Raw genomic sequence first — 13251 nt, forward strand, 5'->3', positions numbered from 1 at the left:
CTACAGTGTTCAGCCCAACATGGAGGATGGGAAACTCCCAGTCCCCACATGCTGAGGTCTGTTTTTTTCACCCTACCCTTCATAAAACAATGTTAACTGCTACGTTATTTATAGTTAAATTTATTATATAACATTCACTATCAATGTACTCACCTAAATTTAATTTAGTTTTACTGGCAGGAATAAAATCAACTTTAGAAATTATTTAATCGGACAAGAACACAGCAATGAAATATTTCTGTTTTATTAAATTGCATTAATAGACCAATAAAAATTGTGGAAGGAAAAAAAGCCACATTAGAGGTACCTGTATTCAAGGTCTTATCAAAGAGAAGTCTTGAATAAACTTGTATGCTTCGTCTTGTCAATTTAAAGAAGAAATCCCCCTTTCCTACTCATTCCCCTCATGTCATACATGGCTGCATTTCAAACAAAGCAGAGTATAATTCCATAATATTTGTTGATGAGAGAAAAGATTGACTAGTCCATATCCCAGGACTGACTGTTAGAAGGGAGTATCTCCTGTGGCTCCAGTTCCATGAAATCACAAAACGAGTCTGTTGAATTATTCCCATGAATTGCTTATCTATACAGTATCAGGGCTAAAATACAGAGGAGTTCAACAAATATACTTCAGATAAAATTAAAAGCTAATAAAGTAGGATTCATATCAGTAAGCATAATACAATCCAACAAAATAAACAAACAGATTAAAGGTTAGCATTTTGAAATGGACACGTTTAATTGTTTGTGCTCATGCCTCACAGTCTCTGTTCTTTAGACAGTTACTGGCTATGTGGATTCCAGTGGATTCATTTTTCATTCATATATCAAACCTGATTAATCTCTTTCTGTTCTTATCTTCAAACATAATTAATCCATATCAAGATCATAGGGGTGGAGTGGTATGTTGGGGGTGGGGGTTGTGGCTGCAGCCCACTAGTCTGCCACTAGTCCATCACAGGGAGTCAATCACACAACAGCATTTATTTGTATATCACAATTTCATACAAAGAATGTAGCTCAAAATGCTTTAGAAGATTTGAAAGAGAAAGTCGCATGTGGCCAGGGTCCCTGCCTGGCCGGGATGCCAGCTGGATGAAAGTACTGGGGAAGAGAGTGGGCTCAGGGCATTATATCCCACACGGTACTAGATGGCATCCCCCCCCTGTGTTGCTGTGGCACCAAAGATCCTCACAGGGCACGCTGAGAGTTGGAGTTCACTGCAGCCCTTTTGGGTTCCATGGCAGTCACTGGGGGAGCTGCAGAGCCCTGCTTTGAGCTTTCGACACACCTGGGAGTGACCCCAGATCTCCTTAACGAGCCGCCTGGAGCAGTCCCAAGTGTGGCTTAAAAGGAGGCTGCCACCACTCTGGGAATCAGAGTCAGGAGAGAGAGGATGAGTGGACTTGCCAGAGGAAGTGTACAGGAGAGAGAGAGACAGCCAAGGAAGAAGAAACTAAAAGAAAGTGCTGTGGATTTGTACAGTACTTTATTGTACTGTACTGCTGTGGGGAGTGAGGGAGAAGTGATTCCCCACTTAATAAATGTGTGTCTTTCTCTGTTGGCTTTGGGTGGCTGGTGTGCCATCTGCAGGCCACAAAAGTTACAAGAAGTTACAAGAAGTAAGAAAATTAATGAATAAGTAACAATTAAAAATAAGTTTATACGATCTTATAAAACAAAGATACATAATTAGTAGATGAATACAATACAATACAATGAAGTACAATTTATTTTTGTATAGCCCAAAATCACACAAAAAGTGCTACAATGGGCTTTAACAGGCCCTGCCTCTTGACAGCCCCCCAGCCTTGACTCTCTAAGAAGATAAGAAAAAACTCCTTCTAGGGATAAAATGGAAGAAACCTTGGGAAAAGCAGTTCAAAGAGAGACCCCTTTTCTAGGTAGGTTGGGCATGCAATGGGTGTCAAAAGGAAGGGGTCAATACAATACAAAACAATACACAGAGCAGAAGAAATCCTTAAATGCAGAATAAAAATACAAATTTTACAAGTATGGATCAGAATTTAACAGTAGATGATATCGCATAATATGAAGTAGATTTGTTTAGAGTCCTGGAGACCTCGGCCATCAAGCTGCCTCCCACATTTGGCCATTCCACAGCTGAAACGGCGCTGGGCCATCCAATCCGATGAAAGAACCCCTCTTCCCACGATTCCTGTGATCCTCCATCAGGGATGACTTTACCTTAGGCAGGCAAAACAACTTGGCAGGTGAGCCGTGGCACCAAGTGCCACATTTCAGTACCGAGAAGAGAAACAGAATAGATGATGGTTAGTATCCAATTAGAACTATCATGTTACTTATGTTTTAGTGCTAATGACTAACAACAGAGATTCAGTATGTACAGTTAATCAACAGCTCTAGTCAGGATATGCTAAACTGAAGTAGTGAGTCTTCAGCCGGGATTTAAAAGCTGAGACCGAAGGAGCATCTCTTATAGTAGCAGACAGACCATTCCACAGTTTAGGGGCCCTGTAACTAAAAGCTCGACCTCCCACTGTTATTTTATTATTCCTTGGAATCCTAAGCAGACCGGCATCTTGAGATCTTAATGTGCGCTCTGGTTTGTAAGTCATGATTAGTTCAGACAAGTAAGTCGGACCTTGGCCACTTAAGGCTTTATATGTTTAAAGGAGGATTTTGAAATTTGCCCTAAACTTAACCGAGAGCCAATGTAAGGATTTAAGAACTGGAGTTATGTGTTCGTATTTTCTTGTTCTTGTAATAATTCTTGCAGCAGCATTTTGGATTAATTGGAGGCTGTATAGAGAACAGTTTGAACAGCCAGTGAACACCGCATTGCAGTAGTAAATCCTACTAGAAATAAATGCATGAATTAATTTCTCAGAATACTGTTTATTTAGAAAGCGCCTTAATTTCCCGACTTTTTTAAAATGGAAGAAACCTGATTTGGACAACTTTGTAATATGTTCTTTAAATGACATGCTAGAGTCAAAGATAACTCAGAGATTGCGGGCTGATTCAGTAGTTTCAAATTAAATGATGACCGAATATTATTGTGATCAGCGTCATTCCCTCCAACAATTAACATCTCTGTTTTATCTGTGTTTAAAAACAAGTAGTTCCCATTCATCCACTCCTTTAATTCATTAACACAACTAATTAAAGACAACATCGGAGAAACTTCATTTTTATCTAAATGAAAGGTATAACTGGGTGTCATATTCATACGAGTGAAAATTAACATTATGTTTTCTAATGAAAGATCCCAGTGGAAGCACGTAAAGTGAAAACAGTAAAGGTCCCTGCGGGACACCATATCTCACTTCTGTGTATAATGATGGAGTACTGTCAGCACATTTCTGTACATATTGGAATCGATTTGATAAATGAGAACTAAACCAAGCGAGCACAGTGCCTGTAAGCCCAACATCATTTTCTAGCCTGTGCAGTAAAATAGAATGGTCAATGGTGTCAAATGCTGCGCTTAAGTTTAACAACATAATTACAGTGGAGTTTCCTTCATCAGAGGATATCAGAATGTCATTTACAACCCGCGTTAGTGCCGTTTCTGTACTATGACCAGTGCGGAAACCAGACTGGAATTTCTCAAATAAATTGTAATGCGTAAGGTGTGACTGAAGCTGATTGGTAACTACTTTTTCTAGTATTTTAGAGAGAAAGGGTAAATTTGAAATACAGTAGGCCTATAATTATTTAGTATGTGTGGGTCTAGGTCTGACTTTTTAAGTAATGGTTTAATGACTGACACTTTTAGTGCATCAGGTACTGTGCCATGCAATAATGAACTATTAATGCTAAGAATAGGTGCTGCAAGAACAGCCATTGCAATTTTTACTAGTTTTGTTGCCACTGAATCTAGGGAACAAGTAGTGGGCTTCATTTTAGAAATTAAAGTTAAAACTTCCTGCTCAGTTACAGGATTAAAATTACTAAAGTGCTGAATGCAATGTGAGACAGGATCTGCTAAGCTAGTATTTGGTTTGTACTGTGATGTTGAGATCTAGGATCTTATATTTTTAATTTTCTCATTGAAGAAGTTCATAAAGTCTGTACTGCTAATATCTGTTGGTATTTTGCACTGTAGATCTGAATTTCCATTTGTTAATTTTTATTAATGCTATCTATTATCGTAGAATAGTATTCTGAACGAGCTTTAAAGAGAGCTTTTTTATATTTATTAACACTCTCTGTCCATGCTATTTGAAAGACATGTAGCTTTGTTGTTTTCATTGAACCAGGGAAAGTTTCTATGTGCTTTGATCACTTTTGTTTTAAGGGGAGCCACTGTGTCCAGATCTCTCAAGGTCACATTATAATGTGATGTTAGCTGATCTAAATTGTTTTCCACTTTTACATTTGATGTTAACTGATCTAAATGGTTTTCCACAATTACACTCGACTTACTCAAAGTATCTATAAATTCTGAAACAGAATTAAAATCTAGATGTCGCACTGTCTTTTGTTTTAATCTGTGAGTGTGTAGGCAAGGGCAGGACTAAATCAAATGTAATTGTAATAACTTCAAAATGTAATAACTTTATTTAATGGAGTAATATTTAAATTTAGAATTTCAACTTTGTAAGTTATAATTAAATCCAATGTGTGGTTATGATTATGAGTTGGACCTTTGACAATCTGGCAAAATTCTACTGAATTTAACAAATAAGTAAAATATTTTATAAAAGTGTCAGTTTCCACATAAATGTGTAAATTAAAATCCCCCATCAGTACTACATGATCATAATTAATAGCCAAATCAGATAAAAGGTTGCTAAACTCAGTCATGAACAATGAATATGGCCCTGGTGGTCTGTAGACTAGCACTATAATTGTGTTGGAATCTGTTTTAATATTTAAAATGAATGCCTCAAAGGATGTAAAGTTGCCTAGATTTTTAGACGTGATTTGCATTTTGTGACAGTGAATTATTCCAAGTCCTCCTCCTCGACCAGTACCTCTAGACTTATGAAGGAACGAGTATCCATCTGGTGACGCCTCAGCTATGGGAACAGTGTCACATTTACTAAGCCAGGTTTCAGTAAGAAGACGCAGATCAGATTTTGTACTTATAATATAATTTACCAAAACAGCTTTACTGCCAAGAGAGTGAATGTTCAATAAACAGCATTTAAAACTGCATGCTTCTTTCTGAACTGGTGATATAGTGTCCTTATATATAATATCATAATGTAAGTCTATAGAGATCAGTCCAGTGATAAGGTTAAAAAAGTGGAGAAAAACAAAAACAAAATCTGCAGTGGTCCCAAAGCCAAAAGACCACCCGCCCCCCAATGGACATTCTTTGTAGCATAAATGTTCTTAAATCATTCCTCATTGTTAATAATAATAAAATAATAATAAATTTTATTTATATTGCACTTTATATTTAACAATCTCAAAGTGCTACAAAATAAGAATAAATTAACAAACAAGATAATCTATAGAAATAATTTAACAAAATGTTAATGTAAAAAAGTTTTTAGGTTTCATTTAAAAGCATCCGTCGACTGTGGGGCTTTCAGGCAATCAGGGAGAGAATTCCACAGCCTCGGCGCCACCGAAGAAAAGGCCCTATCACCCATACTGCTAAGCTTAGTTCTGGGAACTTGAAGAGTGTTGGTATGCACAGAGCGGAGGGTGCGTGAGGAAGTATGAGGGATAAGGAGTTCCTGTAAATACAGGGGAGCAGATCCATAGATGCACTGATGGGTAAGGAGGGAAACCTTGTACTCGATTCTAAGTGGTACAGGGAGCCAGTGAAGGGTTTTCAAGATAGGAGTGATGTGGCTATACTTTCGCACCCTCATCAGGATCCTGGCAGCACTCTTCTGAATGTACTGGAGTCTCTGGATACTCTTGCCAGGAATCCCAATGAGGAGCGCATTACAGTAATCCAGCCTGGATGAGACAAAGGCATGGATAAGCCTCTCTGCATCTGCCAGGGTATGTGTTGGATGAATTTTAGCAATGTTCCTGAGATGGTAAAAAGATGACTTACAGAGATGTTTAATGTGGGTGTCAAAAGTGAGTTGAGAGTCCATTTTAACACCCAAATTGGTAACAAATGTAGAAAGAGGAATGTTTTGACCAGAGAAAGTGATACTGGTGATGGTAGAAGAACGAAGATGGTGTGGTGTCCCAACTAAAATGGCTTCTGTTTTAGATCTGTTCAGCTGAAGGAAGTTGAGCCTCATCCATGCCTCTATTTCCTCCAAACAAATAGTCAGTGTAGATGTTGGGAGAGGAGCAGTAGAAGAGGTGGGGGTAGTCCTAAGATAAAGCTGAGTGTCATCAGCATAGCAATGGAAAGATAGACCATGTCTGCTAATGACACCTCCAAGTGGGAGCATGTAAATGTTGAAAAGAATGGGGCCTAACACAGAGCCCTGTGGAACACCACAGGTAACATTATGGATGTGAGATTTTGCGCTGCCAAGAGCGACATACTCCGTTCTACCAGTCAAATAAGATTTAAACCAATTGTGAACATTTCCTGAAAGTCCAATGATGTATTGCAGACAGTGAAGAAGAATATTATGATCATTGTATCAAAAGCAGCTGTCAGGTCAAGGAGAATAAGTAAAGAAGGAGAACCAGTATCTGCTGACATCAGAAGGTCATTAGTGACCCTGACCAGGGCTGTTTCAGTGCTATGGCCAGGGCGAAAACCAGACTGAAACTTTTCGAACAGGTTATTCAATTTGAGATGATCATGAAGTTGTACTGCAACTATTTTTTCCAGAACTTTAGAGAGAAATGAAAGATTAGAGATGGGTCTATAGTTGGAGAGAACTTCAGGATCCAGGGTGGGTTTTTTCAGTAGAGGTCTGATGACAGCAGTTTTTAGTGCTGAAGGAATATGACCAGCCAAAAGGGATTGGTTTATAATCCTGGTGATAAGTGGAGAAACAGCAGAAATGTTGGCCCTCAGCAAGGCTGAGGGAAAAGGGTCCAGGGAACTGGTAGACGGTTTCATTTTCCTGATGACGTCCTCCACCTCTTCCCGTGTGGCAACAGAGAAGGAGCAAAGGGGCTGGACAGTCTCAGGCAGCAAGTCGACAGTTGGGGGCAACAGAATATCCGTGGTAGAGAGGTTTAAGCGGATGTTATAAACCTTTTGTCTAAAAAAATTAATATGCAAATTACACCTCTCATCAGTGGCCTCGGAATGAGCACATGAAGGAGGTTTATGAAGATGATTTATAGTTGAAAAAAGTTTTTTTGGATCCCTTGAGCTATTTCTAATGATGGTAGAATAGAACCTGGACCGTGCAACCTTCAAAGCTTCTGCATACGCCCTCCTATGTTTCTTATAGGCCTGCTTGTGAACAGTCAACCCAGAAGCCTTGAGTCGCCGCTCAAGGACACGCCCAGCTGCCTTCATTTTTCGCAGCTCGCAGGTGTACCAAGGTGCTGAGCACGAAAATGAGATGGACCTAGATGTTAAAGGGGCGTGAAAGTCCAGGAGACTGCTCAGAAACTAGTTGTAGAGATCCACGAGGTAAACAACAGAGCTGGAACTGGTAAGATCAGAACAAAGAAGTTTAAGGCCCAGGGGCAAGGCATCCACATTGATGTTCTTCAAATTCCTAAAATGAATCTGTCGTTTTGGTTTGGTACGAGGGGAGAAAAAGGGTAGCTCCATTGACACTACTTTGTGGTCTGAAATACCAAGATCATAAACCTGTAAATTACTAATTAAAGCAGAGTTTGAAATAACCAAGTCAAGTTTAAGACCCCTAGAATGTGAGGGGACATCAACATATTGTTGTAAGTTGAGAGAATTTAACAGCTCAAGAAAATCAACAGTGAGATAACCTTTAGGATTATCAACATGAATATTTATATCTCCCAGGATTATGATGTTGGCAGAGGTGGCACAAAGTGTTGTGAGAAGATCAGTCATTTCCGGAATAAAAGCAGAGTTGGGTTTTGGAGGTCGATAGATAAGAAGAACAGTCATGGGAAAAGGGGGCTTACATTTAAATGCAAGGCACTCGCAGGAAGATGTTACAGGTAATGAAATAGGGGACACCCCCAGGACCTGACGATAGATGATGGCTAGACCACCACCACACCCAGTGCTGCGAGCTGCCTCCAAATAACTGTATCCAGATGGACACGCGTCATTTAAGGCAGAGTAAGCCTCTGACTGGTGCCAGGTTTCTGTCAGACACATGAATTCATGTCCTTTCTCCCTGATATGTTCTTCAATCAGTATGGATTTATTGCTGATGGATTGCAGTTCAAATTTGACCAGTGATTGTGGAGTAAATCTCTGTACAGGTCTCAATACATTAAAATCCACTCCACGCAGCTTAGAATCCACTCCACAAAATAAATCCAGCCGGGGATGTAAGGATCTCGCGGTATTTCTCACAATGGCTCAGGTGTTTCCTATGCTAGAGTGCAGAGATCTCGCGATACTTCTAATGTTGATAGTAGCTGAAACACAGGTGCTCTGATGACGCATCAAACGTGCGACAAGTGACCAAAAAGATGGAATGTTGGTAGCAGAGCAGTTTTGCTGATTATGGAAAATGAACTTTCGACCAGAGCCTCTATGAATGTAACGAGGACGGCGAAGAAGTCCAAGTTCTTTAATGATGGGGATGTTTATTCCAGGAGTGGTTACAGGATTTAGTCGGCGAAATTGCAAACTGGAATAGCTGAGCACCATTCCAACTGAAGAGGGAGAAAGGGATGCCATCCAGACAGTGCTGCAAAATCCACAACAAAACAGTTAAACAGTGTATCCAGGCAACAGGTGAGTAGACAGCAAAAACTTGATAAAACTTGAAAAAACATCCGTAGAATCCATAGCAAGCAATAAAACAGTATGTCCAGGCAACAGGTGAATAGACAACAAAATTTTGATAAAGATGCGTAAAATCCACGACAAACGATAAAACAGAGCAAGAAAATTTTCAGAAAAGTACGAGACTTACTAACACTAAAAATAAGATAGTAAATTAGCAATATTAGCAATATTAAACTCAGACTCAGAGGGAGAAGCGGCGAACATTCAACGCCAGCCTCCTCTCCACTTTCTCCTAACAACACCGCTTCCTGCTATCAGCGCATGGTCCAACCTGTATGTGAAGTGTTCAAATTTGTGAAATTCAAAATATCATCCATGAGCTGCAAATAAAGATGAAACAAAAAAGATAAAACAAAAATAATAAGCAGTAATAAATAATAAATCGTGGACTGTTTGTGTGTTTCAAGACTTCATCTGAGAAGATTGTCAGTCTCGTGGAAAGCTGGGGCACCAGCGTTGCAGGGGGCAACATGGTGCCTTTATCAAGTGGTGGTGACACAAAATGCCATCACAGAAGAACCGGACAAAAAGAAGAGAAAAGCAGAGATTGGTAAAGGCTGCAAATCCCTGAAAAGTATGATAATTTTAAGCCCATATAGCCTAAGAGTACCACTAAAATATTAAATTAAAATATATATAAATTAAAATAACTTGTTTGTATTAGTTTCCTTTAATGTTTCACAGTATTAGCCTGGTGATTTAGTATTAGTAAATTATTCCAGATTTTAGGCGCATAATGGCAAAAGGCCGAATTTAGCAGCGCTCATGAGCTGTACTAACTCACAAGGAGCTGCCAGAAGAGGCAGAAAACTGGCATACTAATCCTGTAAAGCTGAACGTTTTGGAAATGCTAGACAATAATGAACTTGTAAAAATCAAATGTTCTATGCTACATGATTGCTCCATTGATGCAGAGAAACCTTACTCTGTTAGCCAATCTGAAAGTGTAACGTTACATGTAAAATGCAGCTTTACATTTGCGATGATTTGGTATGTCACAACCAACCATTTCTCTAATTTTCAACCACACTTTGAATGCCTTACAACACATGAAGTAATACGCAGATGTATACATTTTCCCATGATTCCTTGTGAAGTATTATTAAAGCAAGCTGCATTCTTGCAAATTGGCATGCACATAAAGATCATTACCTTCAGTGTGAATAAGCAGACTTATGTGAATTGCAGACAATATCACAATATCAACACAATGGTGGTCATGGGTGGAAATGTTATTATAGTTGCCAGCAAAGTCACCTTTGGGGACAAAGCCATACCTATATAAGGTCAGTCAAATCAGCTGATCAGAGATGGAAGTCAAAGCAAGAATGCTGTGAGTACAAGCAAAAAAGACAACAGCTCCCTGGACATTGGCACACAGATTATATTATATTATATTATATTATATTATATTATCCATCCATCCATTATCCAACCTGCTATATTATATTATATTAGATTAGATTAGATTAGATTAGATTAGATTAGATTAGATTAGATTAGATTAGATTAGATAAAATGTGTTAATCCTATGTGTTGCTGATTTGTATTTGCTTCACAGAACTACAGGATGATTGATCCAGATTGCATAGTATAGCATTATATAGCATATTTGCTTTCATTTGTGGTATTAGCTCTTTCAATAATGCTTAATGAATCAAGTTTATTAAGCCTGCTTTCCTATTTGCATTTTTTCTTGGGAATGGGACCCAAGTTCCTTTCTCAGCAAGGCCAATTAGGAGTGTGAGAGGATACTTCAAACAGAGCTACAATGACAGTCATACCTGGGTGAAGTCTAAAGGAGCTTCTGATAGAAGGTAGTGTACCATAGTCCTGATTGAAATTGCAACTGTGAACTTCATAGTCCCAAAGGTTGATAAATGTAGGAACAGGCACACAAAAGCAGAAAAGGTATCACCTATAACTGGGGTATACAGGAAACAAATCTATGCATTTGAAAAGAGGTTTATGTTTGAAAAAGATGTTGTCCCAAACCCTTTCACAAACTCAATAAAACCTGAGCAATAAATTAATCAAATGTAAATGCAGAACCAAACTTCAGAGTTAAATAAGTGTCATCATACTGTGGAAATGAGCAACAAACAAATAAAACTCCAGCACTTGTCTCAAGACATGGGGACAAATATGTCACACCTGACATTTTGTTAGACCAACTGTGACCACAGACTTTTGAAATGGAGTTTGATTAGAGCACCAAGACTGATCTGCTCTAACACACAGATTAGACCCAAATGTTCACTTGCCTTTCTGGAGATAGGCCTCTGCCAAGGCAGCCTCAGTCTAAACTCTGAGGACACAGGCATAAAAAGGTATTTGGCTTAAAAAATTCAAAATACTTCTTTAAACATTCCAAATATAATTGCAGGTGCAGCGAGGAGTTCATTTTGCATAAAGACACCCCTTGGTGATGCCCGTCTCGGTTCAGCACTCCAACTGAGTTTATAACTGCCTGAATGAGACTCATTGACATAAACTACAGCTGCAATGTCTCCAATACTCTTTCTCTGTGTAGTTGCAGTTGTCTGTAGGGGTAAGAGAGTTTCTACATGAGGTGAAAGACACAAAGAGACAGAAACTGATATTTACTGTAAGTGTACTTTTTATACTCACAGGTGCATTATTGACTTTATATTTCTGATTTTTTCTACAGAATCAAGTTGCCAGATTTCTTTGAATCAACCATCAGCATCAAAATCAGTTTCCATTGGAGGAAGCGTCACTTTCACATGTACCTCTAGTGCAGACGTGACTGACGACATAGGGTGGTACCTGCAGAGACCTGGAGAAAGTCCTAAACTCCTGATCAATGAAGCACGTTTTCTAAATGGTGACACCCCGAGTCGCTTTAGTGGCAGTGGATATGGAACATCATTCAGTTTGAATATCAGTGGAGTCCAGCCTGAAGACGCCGGTCACTACTACTGTCAGCAAGAGAACAGCTACCCTTTTGCACAGTGATATAGACTCGTACAAAAACCTCACTGAGCTAATGTCACGTCTGCAGGTGTAAAAATAAAAAACTGAGATGAGACCAAAGAGGAACAATCAGTTTAAAAAATCAAAATAAGAAGCAGCAGTGCAGAACAAATCTGTTTCATAGACACATGAGCCCCCACATTTAGGAAGCATTTTTACTTTGAGGCTGCCGAGAGAAAAAAGCTACTGAGTCACTGGTTTAAATAGTGGCCTGGTGCCACTCAAACTGCCTGCAGTTCTGATGTTAGGATATGAATGTCCATTAGGACCACCGTATAGGATAACACTGTCGTGTAGTGCTGAATAAAAGGAGCTATAGAGAATAAATACAGCTCATGATTTATTTTACATATTAGTTAAATCTCAGACTATGTAAAGAACATCCAAAACAGCAAGATTCAAAAAATAGATAAAGTCATGAATTATGGGTAGAGCATTTAGACAACATTCAGAGCCTGGACATCAGACACAGTTTGTACCCCATTGACCATGAGATTAACACATTTGGATATTTACTTATATTTATTAATTATCTACTTAAATTATTCTTTTAAATGGGTTATGTCTGCTGTGTCCTTGAACTGTGTACAGTATTGTCACCATTTTTCTGTTTCTACACAAACAGGATAAGCAAAAAATACTTTGTTTGTCCCACTATAATATAATATAATATAATATAATATAATATAATGTATAAATATCTATACGTGGAAGTGTGTGCGTCTGTCTGTCCAGCCTGGAAGTGCGAGGCTACAGCATGAAGCTCAAAGAAAGCAACTAAAGACACTCGCTTAGCCGCTAATACACAAGTGAGGCTAGCATGTTGGCAATACAATACATCCTAGGAGACAGATTCCCAGAATAGTTCCTTTCAATTACCTGACATCTCTGCATTTCAATTTTTCTTCTGACAATTTCAATAGTTTCTAAGGCTTACACAGCTATATAATATAATATAATATAATATAATATAATATAATATAATATAATATAATATAATATAATACACTACTGTGGCTGTTCGTCTGTCCAGGATTTTAAATCACCTGTAGCTCGCAAACCGTTTCAACTATTGACCTGAAATTTAGTACACATATACTATTTGACCTCCAAGGTTATTCATCTTTTTATTTTATTTTATTGTAGAATCAACTCTCAGCAGAAAAAGCGGGCCGCTAGGGTGGAGAAAAGAAGAGCTGCTCAGGAAGCAGCAAGCGCATCAACCTCTGAGCAAACGAATGCTAAACACACAGAGAGAGAGGATGAAAGCAAAGTCAAGTGTATTCACTGCATGTTATTGTGCAGTGCGATGTTACTGGTATAGTATAATATAATATAATATAATATAATATAATATAATATAATATAATATAATATAATATAATATAATATAATATAATATAATATAATATAATATAATA

The 13251-nt window shown here is 38.4% G+C and overlaps 1 gene segment (V, D, J or C); it reads left to right on the forward strand.

Moving 5' to 3' along the window:
* Positions 1–11338: 11338 nt before the first annotated feature.
* LOC120528827 lies at positions 11339–11812 on the forward strand. The segment is given in 2 exon segments: positions 11339–11384; positions 11505–11812. Coding segments are annotated over 2 exon segments (354 nt in total).
* The last annotated feature ends 1439 nt before the right edge of the window (positions 11813–13251 follow it).

Source organism: Polypterus senegalus, chromosome 4 (assembly GCF_016835505.1).
Source record: "Polypterus senegalus isolate Bchr_013 chromosome 4, ASM1683550v1, whole genome shotgun sequence".
NCBI classification, from domain to species: Eukaryota; Metazoa; Chordata; class Cladistia; order Polypteriformes; family Polypteridae; genus Polypterus; species Polypterus senegalus.